This window comes from Mercenaria mercenaria, chromosome 8 (genome assembly GCF_021730395.1).
Source record: "Mercenaria mercenaria strain notata chromosome 8, MADL_Memer_1, whole genome shotgun sequence".
NCBI classification, from domain to species: domain Eukaryota; kingdom Metazoa; phylum Mollusca; class Bivalvia; order Venerida; family Veneridae; genus Mercenaria; species Mercenaria mercenaria.
This window is the reverse complement of record NC_069368.1, coordinates 75,305,557-75,332,151: the sequence shown is the minus strand read 5'-3', so window position 1 is coordinate 75,332,151 and position 26,595 is coordinate 75,305,557. Positions and strand designations below refer to the sequence as shown.

The 26,595-nt window shown below is 32.9% G+C and overlaps 1 protein-coding gene across 1 annotated transcript in view; it reads right to left on the bottom strand.

The window, feature by feature from the left end:
- The window catches only part of LOC123566046 (carbohydrate sulfotransferase 15-like), a 32,854-nt gene extending 6,511 nt beyond the window's left edge, over positions 1-26,343 (bottom strand). The window contains exons 1-6 of the mRNA XM_045359872.2: positions 23,031-26,343; positions 21,481-21,590; positions 20,521-20,743; positions 11,105-11,206; positions 5,685-5,844; positions 4,776-4,920 (exon numbers count right to left, since the gene is read on the bottom strand). Of these exons, the coding sequence (XP_045215807.2) occupies positions 4,776-4,920; positions 5,685-5,844; positions 11,105-11,206; positions 20,521-20,743; positions 21,481-21,590; positions 23,031-23,118 (828 nt within the window). The 5' untranslated portion in view covers positions 23,119-26,343. The remainder of the gene's footprint in view (positions 1-4,775; positions 4,921-5,684; positions 5,845-11,104; positions 11,207-20,520; positions 20,744-21,480; positions 21,591-23,030) is intronic.
- Positions 26,344-26,595: the final 252 nt, after the last annotated feature.

The following is a 26,595-nucleotide window of genomic DNA, read 5'->3' as shown; positions in this document are numbered from 1 at the left end:
GACAGTTAACAAGTGGCCGGTACAAAGCGTTGTTTCTTTTAATAATTTATACATGTCATATTTTAAAGCGCACGCGCTAGTTTTATGCATGAAAACTTAACTATAGAGAAAAATTGACAATGTAATGCGTTATGGAGGTTTATTACAATTAATTGACATTCATAGTCCAAGAGGTTCTCGTTTGTTGTTAAAAATTAGCCATCGGGTTATAAAATGTGATCATATTTGAGACCAATAATAAACCGTCTGATATCGTAAAAAGCTGTGTTAAGTACACATGATTGGTAACGATTATTTCACAAGTAAATTCAAATACAGTCCCATTAAAATTAAGGTGATGTCACCTTTTGAATTTCCGGTGAATAACAAAAAAAAAAAAACAAAGAATATTCAGTTCTTTCCCAAAACCGTTATGTTATGATTCAACCAAATAGTTTCCTTTGTCTACCAGAAAGGAACAATTCTTATATCTTAATATTAAGATCTGGTACCTTTATAACAGACAATAAGCTAAAAAATAGAAATTCATACGTGACTTCGTTGAGCTCAACAAAGCAATTTCAAGCAAAAATATTAATGTGGAATGTAAAGTAAGTTACACACTACACTATCCGACCAAGATACTTACAAAAACAATGCATTTGCAGAATAGAGAGATAAAAATAATTTTGACAGCTCGTGAAAACTAATGACAAATTTTGACTGGTATATGATGACTCATGACCTAATTAATTTTTTTCTGTTATTTAAACTTCCAGTTTGATTTTCATAAAATAGGTATTCTATATTGTAGCTTACAACTCATAAATTAAAACAATAAAAGAATATATTGTTACCTCACTGTCGTTTTGTCTATCCAAGTCACGTACGAATTCCTATTGTTTCAGTCATTTGTCACTAATTAGAGCAACTCACAGTGTTGCAATCATAAAAAACACAATCCCTTATTTTCACATAGATATTGAGGATTTATCTAATTAGCACATGTATGGGAAACACAATTTCAATACCGATTGTGTATTGTAATAATGCTAAACTATTTCAGCCGTGACGTGTCCTTAACGGTCCATGTGTCATTTTTATTTATAAACTATGGCTGATTAATGTATTACTGGATATATTATGCCGTACACTGTAGTTTTACCGTACTAATCATCGGCTATATGCGAGGAAACACGAAGATATAAATCATTTAAATTTTTACTATTGCAACATCTAAGTGCTTAAATACTGTTTTTCGCTATATAAATAAATGTTGTACCAATGTAGTTCTAGAGTTTCAATGTCATATAAGGTCTGTCAGATTATAACTTTTCTACCTAAAATAAAACGATTAATCAGTCAGTGGACTTGCTGTAGAAAAGAAACATTACAATTTCAAAAAAAAAAAAGAATGTTGAAAAGTCAGTTGGGCAGTTTTAATAATACGTTAATGGATATCAATTATTAACATTGTTAGCTCATATATCCCCGTGTTTTATTATTGCAGGTTATATCGTCAAGGTCGCTCATAGTGATGTTATTCTATAAATAAATATCAAATGTCATTCTAAATAGAATTGATTGGATGTAGTTGTGTCATAAACATATCATAGATCAATGAGATTCTTTAAAAAAAGACTAATCAGGAGCTAGCAGAGATTACGAAAATACGTGTACAAAGAACGTGATATGCTAAATTCTCATTCTGCCACAGGACGTCAAAAAGAACAGACATGGTTTACAATTGTAACGAATGCAGGAGTAATTTTCCCAGGCTGAGTCAGTTACTTCAACACAGAAAGAGCGAAAACGATTGGGAGCAATTCTCCTGCGACGTATGCTCTAAAGCTTTTAATCGAAAAAATCAATCAACTGGAACAGAGACATATGGCAACCAACAATCTACAACGTTATAAATGCGGACAATCATTCAGTCGTCATTTCAACCTCAATAGACACAAACTTCAGACGAATCAGATTGGCGGAGGGAGGGCTTAAGAGACCGGCTGAGAATGATGACATGCCTACAAAGCGCATGAAGAAAAACGATGATCCTAAGAATTTTTACAACATTACGAAAATCAATGAACAGCGCATCGAGAAATTTAAGAAAACATCTTCTACTTACAAAGTGACTTTTAAAGATCCAAAAATGGCATATGATGTGACGGCAACACTCGAGCGGTTGTTTAATGCAATGTTTGAAGACTTGACCAGAGGACCTATGCCAGAAGACATTACCAGATTAGTAATCCAGTAATCAAGAGTCCTACATTGGAATATCCTATCATTTTACCGTTTTTTTTAGCATATACGAACTGACTGCAGAACGTTCTATGGGAGAAGTAGAGAGAGTATAACATTCAAATGAAGATTTTACCATTGACTAAGTGTGAAATATTTGAAGATATACATGTGGATATGCCAAATGGAGGAGGCCAAAAAAAGACGTCCTTATGTGAACTTAGAAAAGATCCTGAAAGAAAAACAGTGTTTTATACGTATTCAAAATGACGGTGACTGCTGCGCGAGGGCCATTGTTACGGCCAAAGCTAAGTTAGATCAACACGAAAATGGAACAGCATCAGACAGGGTCGTGAAATACAAAAGGAAATGGCTGAAGAGTTGCATCAACATGTCGGTGTGTCCCTTGGACCTTGTGGTATCAAATAAATCAAGAAATTTCAAGAGACCCTTAGTGGATACAAAATACATATCGTGACGGGTGATTATTTCAACGGTATTATCTACACCGGACCAGAGGCGACGAGGACAATCTCTCTCTACTATCATAACGACCATTACGATATAATTACCAGTATACCTTCCTTCCTAGCAAAAAGCTATTAATGTACCATATGCCGGGATATCACCAGAAGGAAAAACATTCGTGTAACAACGCGTGTCACAACTGTAAGAAAATAAATAGCCCGAGTGAAGAAGAATGGCTTTATTGCGAGACATGTTATCGTTTTTTCTTTGCTGTTTTTTTTTTCGAGGACAGGAGTGCTTTGAACTTAACCGAAATACAACAGCAAAAGGAAAGTATATGTGTCTCACTTACATCAGATGTGAAGACTGCGGAAAAACATTGAATAAAAGATATGGGTAACAAACCTCATATATGTGGTTCAAAATACTGTTACCTGTGTTAAAAAAAAGGAAGGACAACAATGCTACATTCAACCTGAGGATTTAAACCAAGATGAACGATTAACGATAAATGACAATGAAAAAAAAACGTTGACACATATATATTATTTGATTTGGAGTGTCGACAGCAAGATATTGAGAAGATGGGAAATTTATACATTGTAAAACTTAAAATGCGGTGCCTTTGAACATGTACCAAATGTGTGGTTTATAAAGTATGTACGGTATGCATGGATAAAGAGTTGTGTGAAAAAAAAGTGAGTGCGAGTTGTGTGAAAATTTGAACTTATATTTTCGGGACCGATACTTTTTGTAGTTGGTTGTTCTCTGAAGAAAATGTCGATGCTACCGTCATATGTCATAATTTCTAAGGTTATGACTCCCATTCCCCAATATTTGTACCAAAATACCATCGTTCTGACTGTGATACCCTAAGTCGTGTCCTTGATAGTTCCAGATTGTAAAATCAAAATGACTGATTCCATTAACTTTTTTTAAATGGCTCTTTAAAAAACTGCCAGCCATTTTTGAATTTTCTGAATTATCTAAATGTTACTTCTCCCATCTATTTAACCGACAAGATAATCAAACTTTTGTTCTAAACCATTTACCGGGTATGCAATATTACAACCCAGATTGAAAGAAACGATTCGAGACCAGTTTTTATGGAGTGGTACGAAGCCAATAAACACACCGTTTGATTTTCAAAAAGAAATGTTGAAGTATTGTCAGTCAGGTGTGGATATCCTAAGACGATGCTGTTTCAAATGTAGAGCTAACTCCCTCAAAGTTTCCCAAGTTGATCTATTTAAGAAGAACATTACCATTGCTTTCGCTTGTCAAACAGTGTTTAGAACAAACTTTCTCAGAGAAACCACGATCATTCCTACACACTGTTATAATTCCGACAGGTTCAATTTATATAAGCTTTACAGTGGGTGAAATACCAGTCTCATGTTCTGGGTATTAGGATACAATATGCTAGAGATGGGAATGAAACGGTAAGTGGACCTTAGATCGTAGGGTAGATCGTTATTATTAACAGGAGACCAAAATGTCGTATAAGAGTTCCACGGAAACTTCTGGCATACTAATCCGAAACTTTATTCAAGTTCAACGGTAAACCCTGTCAATAAACTAACCATTGGGGAGATATATCAAAATACTCTGACGAAACAAAATAGATAGAAGAGCTTGATTACACCTACGTATCTATCTGGGAGTCTGAGTTGATTATTTTTAAAAGAATACAATGCAATTGGGACGTTTATAGAGAGGCTTGATATGGTAACACACTTACAACCTAGAGAAGCTTTTTTCGGGGGTTGAACAGAGGCCTTCACACTTTACAAAGAAGCAAATGATAAGGAATCTATCGAATATCATGATGTAACATCCCTTTACCCGTTTATCTATAAGACAGGATGGTGGCTTTATATAGACAAAGTGGAAAAGTTGTCTAGAGTGCCGTCCATTAGAACTTGTACATATAATGATTCACTGCTCATACGCGTTTCATAGTACTTAATCGCAAGCTTTAAATTATCTTTACAGGTCCGGTTAGTTGAATTACAGGTTTCAGAATATTTCATTTAAAACATGGAATAAGATAAAACAGTGATGCTCCTATAAATTCTTACCGTGTTTGGGTAATAATACGCACAATAACGTTCATCATGTTTCTTTAAACAGTATTTGTAGTGATCTACAGAAAATACCACTTTCTCGTGAAAGTCTGCAGCATTTACTCGTCGTCTTGTAAATGCTAGATAATCCGAGTAAAGTCTGAAATTAAGAGATTTTTTTTTCATTTTGTTCAAAATTTTATTATTAATTACTAACTTTATTCATTTTTCTTCTCTTAATTATTTTACACATTGCTAAATATTAAAAAATCAATTTAGTAACATAAAACAATATGTAGCAGATGTACAACTGAACTATTAAGTTTATTGTGTAGTGCTCATCCGGCACAATATTAATTAGTTTTTGGAAGTGTTTATCTATTGAAAATAACAAAGCTTCTTTTCTTATATTCTACTAAGTTTCCAGTATGATAAATCTTATAGTTCACAAATATAGCAAATTATTTTAACAACGGAATCAGTTCTGCGTTGGTACATTCCAACTAATGGAAAATCATTATATTCTAGTTGGAGATCAAGAACCTAACTTCTCCGTTTTTTTCTTTCCAAATATTCAATGTCTAAAATTCTTTAAACTAAATTTTCCGGTAGATTTTTAAAATCATACATCATATGTTTTGATTATGAAATAAGGACCGATGAAATGCATGTAAAAAGTGCTTCAATACTCTGAACTACCACGTGGGAAACTAGACAGTGCGACAGGAGTAATTGCTTGAAGACTATATATATCGTTAAATTATAAAATGACTTCAAACGCTTGCTTCGATTTTGTTTTAAATTTATAATAAAAAAGTCACTAACTCCTTCTTTAAAAATTCATATACTTACAGTGCTACAATAAAAAATCTTACTGCAAGATAAGTTCAATTGTTGAGTTTATTTGTAAAAATACAAATATACCTTGTTACAGGATTTCGGAGGAGCATTATTATTTTAGCAGTATGTGTTAAATTGTATATAACGTTTGCGTTTGTGTAGTAAGGCTTCTCTGTCATTCCTGTTTTTTTCCATTCTCTTAATAAGACAACGTTGTCCCATAAATTTGAGCAACTGCTGTCACCTGAAATTAACATTCATTATATTGTTTGCTTAAACATTTTTAAAGCGCATGGATGGATCACTAGCGTTGATTTACATATTGTCAGAATATCGATCGCAGCCTTCTTAATATGCATATGTCGAAAAGTTTTGACGCAATTTTGATCACTTTAGGAACAGTTAAGTTAAATGCTACAATAAAGTGAAATACAGTTGCAGCATCTAAGGACAAAACTGTGATTGTTAGTCTCTCACTGATAAATCGTACATTATTAGTAAAAGGCAGAAATGGAATAAAAATATGTTTTGTAAATTGTACATCAAAATCTGCTAGTTTTATTTGAAAGGAAGGAAATATACTTTGATAGATTCAATCAAAGAGGAACACAACGTTTATAGTATAATCGTAAACAGTGAGTTACACGTTACTATTAAAAGTCCAGACACTTAGATCATCAAGCATTTCAGATAACGTCTACTACAGCTGATTATTATAGAAAAACATTTTCTTCTCTAGAACAGTTGTTTAGTACCAAAACATTCAAATCACCACTGGCTACATTGATGTTTACACCATAGTTGCTTTTTATCATGTTTTTAATCGTTCTAACGTCTTCTTTTCTGCACATCACTTTATTTGCATAAATATTAGCAGTTAAGGGAATAAAGGTGTTAGGTGTTTGCACCATTTTTTATCACAACTGTTAGGAAGGACGAGGTTAACTGAGAAGCCTAGGAAACCTGAGAGTCATTTATTTTCTCTACCCATCACCCCACGCATGGTCATAATATATACGTATTGAACTTTTGTCATTACTATAAATGAAGCTAACGATAATGAATTATACATAGTGATTTTGCAGCTTGCAATGACATAGACAAACATACATATATAAATACATACATACGAATATACGCGTACACGTACCAGAATGAATTCGCAAACTGACAACATATTGTCATGAAATACAATGAGTATCATTTGAAGGTATTAAAAGAAAAGAGCAACCTTTTCTGTTCGCTAGAGCTGGTTCAAAACAATCTGGCTATACCTGCCCTTCCCTGATGAAAAATGATCACGGAAACATCTGTCGATTACAATAATACTGTTGAAGATCAATTTGCCCTTTCACAACTTTTGAATTCGACAGAGTTATACGTACAAAAGCGACGAAGCTGGAGCTATTTTCAGAGTAATCCTGACATGTTAACCCCGCCGCATCCTCTAGCTTTTTACCGTATTCGCCATGTCCCTGAAAGAGTTGAATGCGCCCTTTCCATGGTGCGTATACGTGTACATAAAGCGCGCGCTCTGACACTATAACCTGTTTAAAATAGGCCCAGTATCCCCGTCCTACATGCGTAAGAATATCATGGGTGTGTTGTTTAAAAAGTAAAACACTTCTGTTTCAACTACGTCCTAAATTGAAGCATTATTTGTGTTTTTACAATTATTATCGACGAGTGAAAGGTATTTGCATCTATAGTGATTTCCGGCCACAACGTAGTTATACAGAACTAGCTGTGTTGCGTAATAATAATTAGTAAGTGAAGTTATAAAGGAGATTTAATGTAAAACACAGCACTTGTAAGTGTGATGTCCATAAAAACTGTTCAGTCAGATCATTTATATGTATGTGTGAATTTATCTTCTCTTTAATTGAAGGGTTTAATGCCCATCATTTAAACACTATCATAGTTATCTAAAGACCGGTTGTTGATAAGCCTTGTCTTCGTTCTGAGAAAGAAACATTTCTAGACCCACATATTCTGTAAGAAATTACGACTTTTTCAACTAAACACCTTCAGTCAATGATAGGTTACAGCGAACACGAGTCAGTCGCGTTACACGAGATACAATAGAGAGTTTGAGATTTCAACATTCGCCTTCCCCTTCAACGTCTCTTGCGAAGTTAACGTTTAAAGTTAAAGTTCGATAAAAAATTCCTTGAGATTTCAAACTTTAGAATGAACCTTACTTCTTTTAATCCGCCCATTCAATTTATCCGTAATTATGATTTTTTTTGGTGCATTTTGAAATCAATTTTCCGAAAGGGCAGGACTTTTACAAGAGGCTTTAAAAATGAAAATTAAATAAAAACATTTCAATTAATATAATCATCGCATGGATATAAGTGCGATTACGATAACAAAAAAAAATAACACAAAAAAAAATGAAACTATGTGAACAATGTAAAAACTCTTTGGTTTTGCTCCATTTAGGTTTTACATGAAATGATGTCAGTATACAATGAACGATTGTAAATCATACATGAATGGAAATAAGATTGATACTCATATCAATGTATTCTATTGTTGATGGTGTTCTTGAAAGATAATACAGTTAATATTTTTAAACAAAAACATGAGACACCAACTATTACAAATGCATTTCTCGATATACTTTAAACACAAAAGACATGACCATAAAATATAAAGAACAGTTTCATCCGTCATTCTGTTGACTAGTATTTCATAGTTTTTATTAAAGGTTATTTTTACTTTTAATTGGTACTTTGTACATCGAATTCCTTAAAAGACGCGTTGATAACATGAGCCAACATAACAATTTATGAATACATTAAACACGCGATTTGAAACAAATGTAAGATACTCTCGTGATATCATACGTTTTGGCATCATGACACCCTGTATGACTCTGTATAATGCCAAATTCTCATACAGCACAATATAATTGTGCGAAGTCACCAATTGTTTAGCGAAACAGTCAAGAAATGTTAGGTGGCGACGAAAATTGTCGCACAAAATAACATGTGGGCATATACACGTATTTGTTTGAATACACTATTTTATAAGAAAGCATGTACAGATCAAATTTTGGTTAGAGGGACACCAACTTTAAAGAGGGGGTCACCCATTTCAGGGATGGGGCCGCGGGGGGGGGGGGTGGTCACACCGAGTTTCAAGACCGATTTTCTTTGTAAAATGCAAGAATCAAAGGGGGGATTGACCCACAATGCCCCTTTGGCAGGCTCGGGGTCCGCGCATGTAAAGAATGGAGTTATCCCATATGGCTAACAGGAAACTTCTCGCATCATGATATCATAGATCTGAAATTGTCTGATACTTCAGAATATTCCGTCTTACTAGTACCATTTTATGTTTATAATTAAAACGCATTTGTCGTATTAAGTGTCAGACAGAAACGGATTGAATTTATTTGGAAGTGAAAATAAAAAGTTCCACCAAAAGATAATCGCGCGTTATTATTTATTTTTCAAGTAAAATGACTGTCATGCCATGTGCCTCTATCCAGATTCCAGTCTTTGATGCAGACTATGTGGACAGAGTAGATGGAAAAAGACTGAAGTTTTGACTTTCATGATATCACATCTCCGGACGTTCAAAACTTCCCTTCATACGACAAAAAGGCCCATCTGGTATAATCGATACCGCCTGGGGACACAAATATGCCGTAGAAGTTAAAGTTTGAACAAAATCTCAAAGGTTCTCAAAATGTGTTGATAACTTCAAACTTCCAGGTTCAATTCAATGTACTTAGTTAAAATCATTAGCCATACAAAACTTCATTATTCTCATACTTGTTGATAGTGTTTCGCATCAAATTTAGTTTAATTATACATATGGATAATCGAATAATTTTATAAGCAGAAATCCTGAAATTAATGTTTTTATTTCACATAGTAATAAAGAGAAGTGTTAGGCCTACTTGATATTGCATGAAAAACTTTAGTAGCAACGTCTGATGTAAATAAAATACACGCATATCGGTGACGTTTTATCCCAAATATATATGAGGGAGGTCGAAGGGGAAGGCGAAGGTTGAAATCTCAAACACTCTATTATCTGAAATTTTGGCTGGAGTATTCCTATTATGTTTTAGAGGGTTCCGTTTTTATTTTCACATCCACGCTACCATAATCCATTCAGTAACATAATTTTACCTGATGTAGTGTGTGTTCATTTAAGATTTAAATGACGATTGTTATATCTTTTACTTTTTGGTTAAACAACCGTAAAGCAACGTTTTATCTTGTAAAATTATCGGTCACGCGGCCAGTTTAAAAAAGTCCATTCAGTGCATGCGTAAATTGATCTGACCTCGTATCGGAATAAATTGTTTACTGAAAGGGCTGAGCTATCTGTAAAGACGAGGTCCAAAAATATCTTCAGCATCGCCATTCTATCAATTTAAAAAAAGAAAGCGAAAGGGCAATTTGATCTGCAAACAGTAGTAAGTGTCCAGATGATCAAAACTATCAGTAATAAATTGTCTTTCGCGCAGGTATTGTATGGGACACCTTTATTGTATTGTGTATGATAAACATATCTTATGCAGAACAGAGACTTTTTGAGGAAGCCGGAAATAATGACTGAATTGCGTATTTTAGTTGTCTGTTTGTGTACTCATAATAAGAAAATGATTTTTCCCACACATTCAGCCTTGCCATCAAGGCCCACTTTATGGCCAGTTATTTTCATTCTAGTCACTCTCAAGTAGTATTTGAATCTTTTAGTATGGTTTATTCTGACAATTTTTGTTTAAAGATACTTTCCTCAAAGTGATTTATCGATTTTTAACTCTACTGCAGTACTGATTTCATTTTAATAATATCAATGCATTCATTTTTACAATATCAATAGCTCCACTATAATAATATCAATGATTGGTTTTAAAGTTTTGCTGACAAATTATGTAATGAACTATTTCTTGTTTTAATAATGTGATACAATCTTTTATTGTAATTTATGTGATCTCAAATGCATTTCTGAATTTTGTAATTATGTGAGATACTCATACTGAATATTCAATAAACACGACTTTCTCTGTAATACCTCCAATATCAGAGACCACAATGGAAAAAAGAGTAATCCTTTCCTCTTTTTGTGTTATCCCTGGAATGGTGAAGAATACATGGCTTTTATTTCATATAATTTATCAATGTCATGCCATATTTCTAGTCTGATAAAGTCGCCAGTGTTATATGTCATTTGTTTTAAATTGCCTCGTTATGAACACTTGTGACAAATAAAACTAGTACTACTACTACTACTACTACTACTATCTGGTTAATATTTTACCAATTGTTCGTCATCCGCTTTCAATTGATGTTTCATCATTTAATCACGTGTTTGACACGAATACTTCACAAAGGAGCTCAGGGTTAAGATATAACCATATTCAATATTACATTATAACTTTATAAGAAACGTATATCTAGGTCAAAAATTTATTATTTACTGGATGTTAGCATTACATAGGCAGATTTAATTGAGAAAAAAAGATTAAAATAAATTACCAAATATTGAGTAGTAATAACCATTCCGTTGTTTTGTTGTTATGTCTGTCTGTACTGCTCGATCAAACAGCCGCAAATATTGTGATAGCGTGTTACTTTTTCCTGAAAGGTAAGAAATCTAAAGAACGTAACTAAAAGATGTCTTTTAACGACGGGCGAACGTACAAATAACAGTGGACGATCATAAAGTTATAAGTAGATACATCAAGTACTGCCATAAAGTCAAATAGTTCATAATGGGTCTTTAAGGAGTACAAACCTCAATCTTACTGTGTCAGATTTTAACAAGTACGAACACAATATAATAAGCTATAGCTTAAAAAGAAACAAACAGATAATATTATACACTAGATGATATTCACAATACTAATAGAGACCATGTTGTTCAAATCGCAGGCTTGAAATCACTTGCCCATCACCGAATGTACACAAAAGCTGATGAAATGTTAAGGAGGAAGCTGGAACACTGCAATCAAAGGGGAAAGCGTAATGACCATGTGTTAAAAAGAATACACCAAACATGCACTGGGTGTAAAAATAATCGGTATCTTGGTGAAAATTTCTATAACTTTTTTTCAAATATAGTTCGTAAGTCGCCATATCTTTAATTTTGTGAAGCTGATAAACCAAATCAAAAAACTATCAGGTAAAAAATACAAGAGAAACCAAGGATAAATATCCAACAGGGAAATTCCACGTTATAAAAAATACAGCCTCCCAATATAGCAAGTCATAACACGCAGACGAGTACATGACCATTTTGCAGACACACTCAAACATATACAAAACAAAAAAACAATGACAAATAAAAGGAACACATCTTGGCACGCTCTTGGAACGGTCTATGGTAAAAATACCACTTGACAGCTTTTACCGGTTTATGGTGGACACCCAAACTCAGTTTTACCCATACCATGTTACAAAGCCACGAGAAAGTGTAAATAAAAGCATTTCCCGCCAAGTTATTCCCTTAAGAACGCGATACCAACAGAAGGCATGGCATGTTAACAAGAAAAATAATATTGTAACTTGTAAAAAGCAAACGTCAAGAATCAAAGAAAAAAACGCATGTACTCATACATTTGCAGAAGACAGAACATGTAGAGAAGCGCGAAAAGGGGGAATATGGTGCAAATTAGAAGATGGAAATCAACACAGTTCAGTCCTGATCGAATTAAAACTCAACGTGTCATAAAGTTCTCCCCTCTTCCGTCAGGCACAATCTTTAATAATGCAAGTAGTAAAACTTCCGGCAAAAGTGTTATGCAAAAGGAAAAAGACCCGACTGAAGACCTTGAAAGTATTTACAGGCTTCAGTGATGCGATCAGTGACAAAATGGTTTTCAACACAAGGACTTCACATACAGTTTGTATAAGATTTAATGCTATTTAGTTGGTTACGTAAAGAATAAAAACAATGTACACGTCATATGATGATATGATTATTGTCCGCTTTATCTGCTGGGAATAAAACATACTTAGACTGAAGTTCTAGGGTTTCAGTTTTTAGATGTCTTAAAGTAAACTTCTGTTTTTGATGGAAGTAGATACTGTTTTTTTTAAACATACGAGAATGGACAATGTTAATAAATAATACGTTCTATGACGTTAATGGATTAAGATAAGCATTGTCACGAGGACATCTTTTAACACTAAAAATGCGATGGATTCCGAAACTTCACCACGACAAGCATCAAAATCAATCTTTGAGGAACTCTTTATTTATATTTTTTTAAACAACAAGTTAGGAATACCATTGTTTTAAATAATATCATAACTACCAGTGATGACATTGACGGCATGTGAATAGCAATTCTTTGAAATTTCACATTTACAACTGTACGAAAGGCATTTGCTTGAACATCCAGGTCGGAAAAGTTTTATTGTAATTAGATATAACATAGTTTCTGAACTATTTATGCACAGAATAATGACACGCCTTTCGCAAAATATTCAAGGAACATAACTGAAGTCAATCCCTTTTTATTCATGAAGCATGATTAAAGAAATTGTCTGTCACGGTCAGATTGACTGGCAACATGTCGATGGAGAACGTATCGTGTGTAAATTTGAATTAGATATGATACAGTGTAAAAAGGTGTTTGAAAACGGCACGAGTCTGCTTTCTCGTCTAATTAAGAAAGTATTGGTAAAAAAGGGTAGGAAAATTGTTCCTCCTACGCATTTTTATGAATGTTGAAGGAAACGAATGTTTAAAGACTTTTTACCAACATACTGAATACTATAATTGTGTGCATTTGAAGCAAGTACATATCGCGGCGTTACAGCGAAAACCTTGTATCTACATATTTTTGGTAAAATGACTTTTTACATGTTTTTTGATCATTTGCACATCATCACAAATTTTTAGACCTATAGGATATGTCGTGTTTTTTTTAGGTACTGATTCGTGACCACATCATGACGGTAAGTAAAATCTGTAAAAAGATATCTTGGAAGCAAAGAATGCAACCAAGCAGAATAATAGCAACACACGTGCACCTTTGATCTACAATCGGTGCTGTACACGCCTTGTAGTTTAGTCAGTGTAATTTACTGTATGAGGAAGTTGTGTTGCTTTAATCTCTCAAATTAAAGTTTCAGAAATGGCAATGGTTCATGTTATGTGTGGTCTGAAGTTATAATGGAAAGAGGGGTTTCTAGAAAATTTATACGAGCATCCATTTACCTACAATCTCTACCATCATCTGTTGAAACTGTCGTATAATAGTCGGATGCATGCACGGGACAGAACAGAAACAAGTTATTTTATCAGGTCTGCTGTAAACTTATTCAAGAATACTAAACAAATAGATCTGATATATCTTTAATCTGTCAACACACATATGGAGAGCGACATCATTCACGCTGCAATCAAGTTTACAAAATAAAGATCAACGTTCAAAAATAGTGGGACACTGTGATAACCATGACCAGACGTGGCAAGCCGTAAACTATTGTGCCAATAACATATGGATACTCTTAATTTGCCTACCCGCTTAGCTCAGTAGGTAGAGCATTGGTCTACGGGTCTCGAGGTCTTGAGTTTGTTCCTCAGGCGGGGCGTATGTTCTCCATGAAGATTTGACAAAAGATAATGTGTCTGAAATCATTTGTCCTTCACCTCTGATTCATGTGGGGAAGTTGGCAGTTACTTGCGGAGGAAAGGTTTGTACTAGTACAGAATCCAGTAACTGCCCGCCGTCACATGACTGAATTACTGTTATAAAACGGCGTTATATCCAACACAAACAAACATAACTTTCTCAAAAATCAATCTCACACATTCGGACAATGGAGTGAAAGTAAAACTGTACGAAAATAAAGTGAATCAGTTTTATTAAAGACAATTCCAGGCTTGTTATTTCAAAATAAGTAGGACTGATAAGAATTATTAGAGGATATAACTCACAAAAGATAGTCAACTACCAGTCAAACACAAATTACCGAAGCTGTATATCAATCACAAAAAGAAAAAGCTCTTTACAATTTGCGAAAAGAAAAAGATTATTAAGAAAATTATTTCAAGTGACTTTCTTGATTATAACAAGTCTCTTCTGACAAGTAAATTGACTAATGTACTGCTTGCAAAAAAAACAGACTTGAGGGAAGCGATCGAGACACAGATCCTAACATGAACTATTTTTGAAGGAAGCGGAACAAGAAGTTACCCACTGACTATTTTTGAATACCAGGAATAAAGATCGAAAGTATTCATTACTATATGCTTTCATAATTATTTTGTATTAAAGCAATGTACTTAAGATACTGTTACGTGTCTTCTCTTCTCACTATTTAATAGACAATCAATTAAGCAAAGACATTGTGCATGTATATTATATATATTGTCATTTTTTTTATCTTAAGATCTGCTATAATTGTTATGACAAAATGTCTTATCTTCGTATTCTATATTTATAACTGTTTTTTTACCGAGTACTTGTATGAGTTTGGTCAGTGCATAAGTCACTTAGTTTCATTAGCAATTTTCTTTCCCAGCAATTCAGTGATAATATAATCAAACTGTGACGGCAAACATCATGTATATACATTTGCAGCGTTTATGCAGGGTGTATTAGAAGTGGAATTAACATAAATGTGCCAGCAAGAAAAAAAAACGTATTTGCAATGTTTTGCATTGTTGATTTTTTTTTTTCGAGTACCTGTTCCAACAAAAACACTGTTTATCAATATACGTGTTTTTTTACTAAAATTATATTTGAAATATATACAACTGTTTGTGCAAAAGCAATTTTTGCCTCTTTCTCCATAAATACTAAGTTTACTTACAAATCACTTGAACAGAACATAGAAAATATTACTTCCAGTATATGTGTAAAACAGTTTTCCCCAAATAAAAGATACATAAAAATGATACTGTTTTTTTGCTTCTCCTGAGAAGTTTTAAAAAATGGAGATACTAGGTTTTTGCTCTTACCCGACGATTTATCATTTTGGACTCATTACAGTCAATGTTCAGTTAAGCACTACATCAAAATGTTCTGCCGTTAAAATCTGAGGCAACTGTGGATCTGTGCAACAATAGCACCTAATAGAGTTGGACTTGTTAATAGAATCGTACCCTATACATATTTGCAGAATATTTGTATGTTTTCTTTTATATGTCTTCAGCATAGTAGATGTTAAAGGTGATCGACTAACACGCAAAAATGAGTCAAACAAATATGATTTAACAACTAATTTATATAAACCAACTATAACAGAATTTTGTATACCGTACATGATACATTAATTGTAATAGCTGACACATGTTATATTTGCCTTAATTTTGTAATGAAGGTGGATATTTTTTTAATCGAATGTGTGTGTTAACGGAATATTATGGCAAAATGTTCAACTTGAATAGTCAATTTGTTAAGGGCAGAGAGTAAGAATTTTGGGATAGTAGTAAAATATAAATTAGAAAAAAAAAACACAAACTATATCCAAAATATTAAAACCATTTAATGAGAATTCCTATAGTTTTTTTCCTTTCATAGATTTTTTTTAAAATTCACATATATAATAGGAAAATTTGTGCTGAAAACAATGAACAAATAAAAACAATAGGTCACCAGGCTTGTTTTTTTAAAAAAACTGTTTTGAACACACCCACTGTTGCTGAAACTGCTAGCGATTTTTCAACATTTTCATAATTTTCTGCTTTTTTATGAATACCAACCAAAATATACATCAAGACAGCACAATAAAGTTTTTTTTACTTTTTACAGATTTTATCATATACTTATTTGATATCATAGTCATATTTGTAATACTCTATCCTTACAATAATGGGTACAAATGAAAAAAAATATTGTTTCATATTTACTTTTGTGAACTTTTTTCAGTGAAAAATACCCATAGTGAAGAATATTTTTTTAAATTTGAATTTTTTCCTGTTTTTCTTGTGTATAGATAATTGTATAAGCAATGTATAAGCATAAGAATGGCTAAAAATGTATGGGTCACCAGGCTAAATTTTATGTTAACACCGCTAGAATACAACACCTGTTCGGACGAAAAAAGGCGCGAACCTGGCCAAATTGATTACATGTATGTCTCCTAGAAGTTAAAAACAAGTTTTTAAAATTCTTAATTCTTTCTATAATTGAACACTAAATAATCTGAAAGGTGATATTATCTTATCAGTACTAAGTCAATTATCTTACATTATATGAACAACACTGTCTTTGTACCAAAATGCGATTTGAAAACACAACCACAAAAATAGCAAGATACCTGTCAGGCATGATACTTGTCAATACAACATAAACCAGTATCAACATTTGATTACTGATAAAACTTATCAAAAATGTTATTTCATTCAAGATTTCTCATATTTAAGACTGTCTGTAACATGTTTCAACAAATGTTGACTTCAGTTCAGTTTTCCATATAAAGTGTCGGCTGCGCAGAAAGATGCGCATAAAAAACTATCGGAATTCCCTTTAACCATCTAAATAGTTCCCTGATCTCTACATATTACCTATTCTGATGATAGATATTAAAACTGTTGTCTTTACTTTATGATTTTTTTCAGTGTCTTCAGACACTGAAGAGATTTCAATTCATTATTCGGGAATTCAGTAGTTTACGATATAGAGGATATTTGTTTGTTTTGAGTGAATATGGAATATAGCTCACTGAGAAGTGAGGAAATTTCAAATATTTTGCACGAGCGCGTAGCGCGAGGGAAAATGTGAAAATTTTCTCACTTCGAGGTGAGATATATTCAATATTCACGAAAAAATAACAAACAAATGTTCTTTTTATTTTATGCTCAATTACGTTGAGATGTGCATTTTGCAACTATTTTAATCTCAGCGCGGGAAACAGGCGCGCGTAAACAGACATGACGTCAGACGTGCTGTGACGTTATAAAGACGCATGCTATCTAAAGTTCCGTTTTGTTTTATTTTTTGCTGCATAACGGTATGAAATTCTCTTTAAGTAAAATAATTTGAATCGAGAAATATACTATATAGAACAAAGTGCGAAATTTTCATCCTGTTTTAAGCAAATAATTTAAAATTCATACACAATGTAATGAGGGGGTGGAGCTATATCTCTCACAGTGTGAAAATATAGATTTCATATTTTCACAGTGTGAGTGATGAGATATAAAAATATTTAACTGATACAATACAGTATTTCATTAGTTAGCATAAAATAAGATAATATATTTATTTTTAATGACACTCTAACGTTCTTTTTACATTAAACAATTCATTTGTTCTTACAAACATGGTTTATTTTGCTACATATAGCCCCCATCCCCAAACTCTCTCCCCCCCCCCCCCCCCCCCCCACCCCTCTTCTCTCATAATATCAACTTTTCCCTTTTCAATGATTTTATGAGAATATATGCAATGACTTCGGATAAATGTATTACATTTCTTTTAGATTGCAATGCACATTGGATAATTAATATATCAGAAACATTAAATGTAACTAAAAGCGTAGAGGTAACGATGTTAGGCGCATAGAAAAATCAAAATTAAACAGGAAATTTATCTATGAACATATGATCCATTTCCAAATATTTCAAGTAAGCAGAAAATTTAAATTATCAATCGATATCATTTCACTGACAGAAGGTCAAATTGCATTGACTTCCTGTGCTGATTCTGAAATAATTTCATATTGGTTCAGAATCCCCCATAAGTAAAATTTACTAGCACAATATATCTACCCGCATGTAATTTAAATCAGTAGTGACCCCAGCGATTCTGACTTGTCGATTAATTTCTATGTTTTAATGAAATTTAAAGCAAAACATACAGTTGAAGCAGTTGATGACTGATTGCAACAATCAGGAAATGACTACTCCGTGTTACATTTGAAGAAGTGAAAATGTTGCTGTTGACGAAATCTAATACAAGAATCATATGAGGATGTGGCAGTTCTTTTTTTAGGCTTAGTATTATTGCTTATTGTATTGAAAAAAGATCTAGACCATTTTATCGTAAATTTCCAGAATTTCGTTAAATAATTTTGGGAAACTGTCTACATACTAGTAATTGCTAAACGGCTAATTTTATTGGAGCATTTTCACAGGGTAATGGTTTTCAGAAAATATAATATTTTATATTCAACAAAACATGTTTATATTTCGTATTTGTTTTTAATAAGAAGACAGATTTACTAAGCGATCACACAGGATTTTCATATTATTGAAATGCTTTAACATTTTATCGTTTATATGAAATAAAGAAGAAACTGAAAGGTTATTGTGGAATCTTGAACATTCGTAGATTCGGAGAACTTCAATAATTGTAGGTGTTTTTTTTTCTATCTGGGTAGATAAATAGGTAAATATTGAATAGTGACTGAATAGTGATTTTTCAATTTATTTTGCAAATTGTTGTTATTTGCATAATCATTATTTTCATGAAATTTAAGATTGTTCAGCTTCGCTGGGCAAAGTGGGAATAAAGACTATAAGAATAAATCATTGAAGTTTTGGGTAACAAAACTACTTAATGTCCTCTATTTAATATATGTTTTCTGATATTCAATGGCATTTAAGACTTGGTAATTAATGATTTATCTTTTCAGCGTGTACCTTTTCCCACCCGATTACTATAGAATATGAATCAAATCCATCTTACGTTGAAAATTAAGGAAAGAAATGTACTAATAACTCCAACTGTCATTGACCATAAAATAACCAGTACAAATTGTATAGGGATATGCATAGCTGTTAAGCATTATCAAACATTTCAATCTGAGGTCACAATTTTCCTGATGTATAGTCAGACTGAAATTAATATACAGTCAAACTTGCTTTATACGAACTCTTCGGGACCTGGGAAATGTGCTCGTATCAAACGAAATTCGTATTAACGAATGTATGACTACCGGGTAATTTGCACGAGCAAGTTGGGCAGTATCACCGGTATCGCCGGTGAATAGCTTCCGATAAATAAAATACAGTAGTGAATAGATGCTCATTAGTAGTTGTAACTGATTAAGTGAGTGTGTTCAGTTTACAATGAAATAACTCATACTTAAACACGTAAAAATGTATGAAAAATAAATTTTAATATACAAATGTGTTGAATCACCAAGTGTTTATAGCACATATCGATCTAGCACATATAGTTACACAGGAATACAGTAACGAATATATGTCAATGCATTTTTGCAACAGGTACTTTACACATGGTATTTCGAACATTTACTGTAAAAATGAAAGTAATTATCGCTGAATTGCTAAAGACATTATTACTTGGACTCGACTGTAATGAATAAAATAACTGCATACATTAATCTCATTATTATGTATTTATCGAATACAGGTGATAATCACTTCGACTAAATATCAGCACTGTAGAGATTCAAACTGTTAAAAGATCAAGCGTAGCAAAAAAAAAAAGAAAAAGACCGCCGACTTCTAAAATTAGTTTGTATCAAAAAAAGGAAACTTATAACATTTTAGCTCATTGGGACTTCCAAAATGTGTTCGTATCTCCCGAAAATTCGTATGAAGCGAGATCGCTATTACCGAAATAATTTTACAAAGAAATAGAAGGACTCAGCCGGGGAATCCGGATTTTGTTCGTTATAGCCGAAAATTCGTATCAAGCGAGTTCGTATTAAGTGGACTCGACTGTATGTCAATAAGAACAAAATTAAATTTCATTGTTTAACTTATATAAGAATTGAATAAAAATAGCATGAGTGTGCTGTGGTAAAGTTTATTTGTGAACACATACGATTGATCATTGACCTCATTATACTATATTTTAAAACCATAGAAAACGACAGCCTCTTCAAAATTCATGTTTGGTCATAAGGACAATTTTATGCTTATATCAAATAATGCTATCAGAAGTCAAGATAATGTCGGGCTATATCAAAGATTAAAATCTGGAAAGTAGATCCCTCGTAAACCATTTTTTAAGATTATTTACCTTTTCTGTAAAATCTTTTCCTTGCTATCCAGTGGTTTTCCTTAGAAACTCTTTTTGAAATAGAAGGATGCATGATGAGTCTACTATTTAAGTCAGTTGTCCCACATCTTGGAGAGCCAACTATGTAAAAATAAGGTAAACATTGGATGCGCATGCTTTTTCCGTGACCAGTCGCTTCTTTCCAACAAGGATTTTTAAAATTCTTAAGAAACTGTAATGCCCCCTGTAAATAACAAGTCAGATCCTGTCATTGTGATTTATGATTTTTTTTCTATTTAGTTCCTTTTGTAAAACATTGTAAAGCATGTAATGTAGGCGTATACATTCTCTCTACTTCCGTAATATTTCTCAATGCTAGATTCTAACCTCACAGGTCTCACGTATGGGAAAGTCAACTGTTCTGAATTAGATAATTTAATGCAAACTCTCTCTATAAATTCAGTGTTTCAATGCGATCCAGTTTAATTTCAGAGAGAGTAAAAACAGTTTCTCTGATCGCAATCATTTACAAAAGCTAAAATGTGCCTGCTGATTATTGAGACCTGATTACAGAGATTTGACTATATATGCATATGTTGAACCAGTGGGGATGATAGCAATGCAATGCGGTAGCGTATTTAAAGCAGGATCGAAACTTATCTTATAGGGTTAATGGATTTGTTGTTCCTGTGCTCTCTCTCTCTCTCCCTATATATATATATATATGATTGCAATAAAAAATTAATAAATATATATTATTTTTAGTTTAGTGGAGCACGTTTTGTCGAGCGCAATAAAATATAAATGAAGTATGATGTGAATGCATTATATTTGATTGCTCCCTTAAAAATGTGTTTCTTTCTGCCAAGGTAAAGGTAATATTGTCTCCTAATATTGAGACTGTTGTGTTTTAGTTTTAAAATGTCAATTAGTTTCGGGAAACATGGTTGTTGATAAACACTTTTATTCAAATTAGCCTACCGTTTTCTCAGGAGAGGTGTCCTTCCTGTGAAAATGTATCTCATGTGTATAATTTCGCTTATGTATGCTTTCTGTATTGCTTGATGGTAAAATATATGTCTGTTCTTCAACTAAAAAGAATTAAAATGATATATTTTTGCAAATTAATTTCAAGCATTTTTATTTCGTGCATTACAAAATAAAACAACATGAAATAGTTATATATTATGATTCTAATACTACAGCAGTAATGCTACAGAACTTTTCAAGAACCTTTCACTAAAACTGAATATTTATTTAAAATATTACAAAGCCTAAAAATGTAATTCTCATTTTATCAATCTAAACGTCTTAACTAGTAGTTGCCGGTATTATAAGCAAAGACTGAGCCTCGAAACTAATGACTTGTTCGATGTTTTCAATTCTTTTTTATTTATTTTTATTTTAGATAAGCAGAATTGGATCTTTATATAAGTATAAGTAGAATTCCAAATGTTACACAAATACGAAATTGTTTATTTAAGATGATTTATAATGCTTTATCAGTATTTCGTCACGTTTAATTATCTTAGATTTTCATGTAGAAATTTTACAAAATTAATACATTTTGGACATCTCATCAGATGAAGTTATAGTCTTTTTTGATATTACATTCAGCACTGGAATATCATACTTTGGTTTGAAATAGAATTTGGATATTTCAAATTTCAAAACAAAATATTTACATAAATTATTATAAAGTTAATGGGAACTATGGACCCTTTGGGTCAGAATCCATTCCCAACCTTCTCCATCCCTGCCAACTGATAACCAGTATTTTCTAACATGATAACACGTAGTGAGCTTAGGTTACGAATTTGTTACAATTTAAACATGTTTAAAAATGCACTTTCAATGCTCTTAAGGATATAAGACAATAATTTGTGAAACTGACACAAGGAAAACTTGCTTGCGCATAAACCCCAGGTTTGTACCTTGCGTGTCATAGCGTGTCATAGAGATCTTAACTTTCAATGTTAAACGTTCAAATTTAGTACACGCCAACGATATGAGCAAAAGGTAATAGGTAAAGGTAGATATCTCCGAAGCACAAAGCACCTAAAACACAACCTTAGAGCCACACATTTGCAAAGTAGGCCAACAACAAAAAGAAGCTGTAATGGAAAAATATTACTGACGGTTTGCTTCAAACATCTATCAAGTAAATATTCATTTATGTGAAATATAGATAGAGGGGAGGAAGTGGTAAAATAGGGGGGACATTGCAATTCATGCCTAACACTAATAAGAAAAGTATCGTTTATACAAATATTATACAAAAATTAACAAAACGAAGCTTAAGAAGTAGAACCTGATTATATATACCTTTAAATTATTTCATATGTACTAGATTAATATAAAGGGTTGCGGATAAATAAAAAATGCACTATTCTTATTTTCAGTTTCATCCGCTCCGCAAGATGGGAGATCATTTAACAACATTGTATCTCAATGATCCTGTCTAATACATGTTTATATCAATACTGTGAATGTGCCAACAAAAAGGTTTAGAAAGAGAAAAATATTCTCACCTTTAATTAGGATCCATAATCGTTGACATACTAAGCAGACAACTGTAAGCAGAACAACTGTGAGAAAGTGTTTAGTTTTCTTGTCCATTTTCTGTATGTCAAGATAAACAAAATGCAAAGAAGCTATAAAGCAATTTCGCTATATAATAAACATTCCTATGTAAAATTGCTGAATAATTAATTGTTAAACTATATCAAGTTTTAAGATATTTCTGAGACAATTTAGCTCTGACACAGTTATGGTTGCTAAGGCGCTGGCCATATTATGTTTATGGATGGACCCGCGAGTTTTATAAAAGAAAAACTGACCTCTTATTTGAAACAAATAGTACTGGCTATAAGTCATTAAAACTTTGGGCTCCAAATCACTGAAAAATGTCTCTTGTTACAAGTTTTTAAATATATTATTTCCATTATTCTGTTAGCCATATGCTTTCTCAGATTTCCAAGATTCATTAGTAACATAATAATGATATATAACTATCACTCCTGAAGCAATGAGACCGGTTGAGATCATCTATATTGTTCTATCAAATATCACAGAGAATACTATCACATTTACACATAATGAGAATCAACAACATATCACATAATTATCATTGAACATTATTTTTAGTAGTGGTAATCTAGACTCAATTATGTTACATTCTGGTTATCAAGCCAGCTACATTATGTTATATTCTACACTACTTCCATGCTCCCCTCTTACACAGCTCCCTTACATTGAAACTGCTCCTACACAATCGGTATACACTTATAGTTCTATATAATTGCAGTTGATAAGCTGCAAACAACCTTAAAAATGGAAAGCATACATTTAAGTCGGTTCGTGGGTTTCCTACGAAACTATGAGATATAAGACTAATATACGGTCTGTATGTTCTAACACCTCCTGTCTTTCATTCGGAGAAAAAATGAAAACGTTCCGAGTCCACATTTTTTTAAGGAGCGCCCCCACCCTCCAAGCGAGACATGTGTTTTTTAAGGGAAATTGCCATTACTCTGTCATTATTAGGTAGAATTAATGTAATGACAATTTTTCAAACTCAGGAATAGCTTAATTCAGTTTTATTGTTTACAAATTGCGTTTCGTCAATTATGCCATTTGGAAAATGCTGAGATAAAAAGATATCCGTAGTAGGGACGGGGAAAAGTTGATAAGCGACGTTGATATGACCTTCGTCACACAAACGATTTGTTCATTCTTTCCTTTATAGGTACATGTTTGTATATACAGGACAATGAAAGTACACAAAATGAATTTCATTTTATTTAAACAGATTAACATTATCAACATTAATAAGGAATTGATAATTTCAGTATATTATCTTGAAATATACTTCAATATCAGATAAACGGATTTTTTTTTTGACTAATTTTGACTATATTATCATGTAAAATATTATTTATTAATGATGACTTACTTTAGGCACCCTTGCCTTTTCTGTCAGAGTATTAAAGTTTCAGGGTTGTCATAAATTGTTTTAGACTATCTATAAGATCAAATTGTACATTCACAAGGATTTCTAAATACTGGCGTCGTAATAAGTATTGTGTGCAACCAATATGCATCTGGTAAATTGTTTTATCCATTTTGGAAAGTTCTAGAGCTAAGTAAATGCCTGTATACTTCAGTTTAATCAGTTCAATGTATATTTGTAAGACGTACATCTCCAATGCCATGATCTCAGTAACTGTTTAAGGAATGTATCCAGTCGATGGTTGCTTGTTTACTTCAATTTATGGTTCATTTGTGAACCGTGATATGTAAAATTGTGAAAAAGAATCAACAGAAAAATCTGACAAGGCTAATTTAAATAAGTGAATATAAAATCCCCATTTGATGCTTGCATATCGCAACATCTGTTCACTTTAAGCTCAGTGTCACGGAAATTCTTTAAGCGATGTTGCTCATTGCAGTCAACCAGAGCTGGAGCGGTCTTCTGCGCAAGTCCTCAATCGGAGCGCACGGCAAAATACGCAAATTGTTGCATGACAGCATGCATTTAGAGTATAATATGTGTAATATACTGGTAAGTATTACCATGGTCACAAAATATATACATTAAAGATACTTTTCAGTCAAATTGCTGTATACTGGAGTCTGTAATTTACAAAGGTCTGCAGTGAGACACAGTCTTCGTAGTCCGGAAATATCCAAATTTAATCGCATCTGCGTCAAAATGCGCTTTTACACTAAATACTAGTTAAATACTTTGTTTTCAGCATTCTGGCGGTCATGTAAATAACGAAACATTTCAAAGTAAATGACTGTTTTATCTATTCTTTAGTTTTATCCGTCTTCTAAAATTTTTGAAACACCAACAGAAATGCATGAGATGAAATTATTGTCCTTTTTAATATTATATTCAGCTTTGGAATATCATACTTAGGCTTGAAATGGAATTGAGGACATACCTTCATGAAATAAGAATGACCTCAATTTCCCGCCAAAATTTTATATTCGAGACTTTTTGAATGTACAACAATAAACTAGGTCGAAAGTGCGTTTTCTTGAGAACATCTGACAGAAACAGCGCGTCTGAACAATGAACGCATGCCTCGTAACTTCTCGCAAGCAGGCCCAGTTCTACCACTCTTCTTCCATCTTACCATCCTAAAATGTAGTTTGCGTCGACTGTACCTTTTTATTATATTTCCTGAATGTTTTGAAGCAAAATGTGCCAGAGTTTTTTTTTTGTTATGTCGTTTGGAAGCAAGTTTTCTCTCAATACAGTACTGCATTGTGTATTCACGCTGACATTTCAAGCTTCATGTACTCAGTGGCACCAACATGAGCCTTATTCAAGGAGCAGTTTCAAATACACAGACTGAAGTACTTGTTTTCATCGTACTTGGCATTAGTCTATTCATTCATTTTCTGCTTAAGATTCCATATAGAACATGTCTAGAAAATAAAACACACTGATGTTATTCATTGAAAATATTCGATATAGGTTTAAAAAGTGATTGAAATATAATACACTATTAGGATATAATGAAAATCAAAATATCTAAACAAAGTTATATATCATAACAAAAAAGAACGAGATAGGTGTTTTTGCCACCGTTCAACTGGAAAGCAGTTTCACCACATTTCGTATCTTGTAAACAGAGGATTAGTTGAACAGCAATAAGGCATGACGTTACAAAACTGAAAAGCTGACGTATAGTTTCGCACTTTCATTTCATTTCATACAAATTGTAAAATGTAAATTTGCAAAGCATGTGTCGGAAGGTTCCTCCTTTTTTTCTTCTCAGGAAACAACACATATATTTGAAAATAAAGAATTTTGACCGCTCCGTTTTAATTCATGGAGATAGATTTATTTCCTTCCTCCACCCCCCTCCCCCAGCCCCCACCCCCACCCCCTCCAATCACCACGGTAATCTCCTTATTGGAGACCTATCGAAATAAAATTATTCACTAAACACTAATGTTATACTTACCATTGAATAGTAGCCAGATAAGCTGTTTTAGCGCTTCACATTCATATTTGTGCCAAACTTGGTGGACATGAACATGTTGAAATATTTCACCCAAACTGTGGGCAAGTAGCTTTTA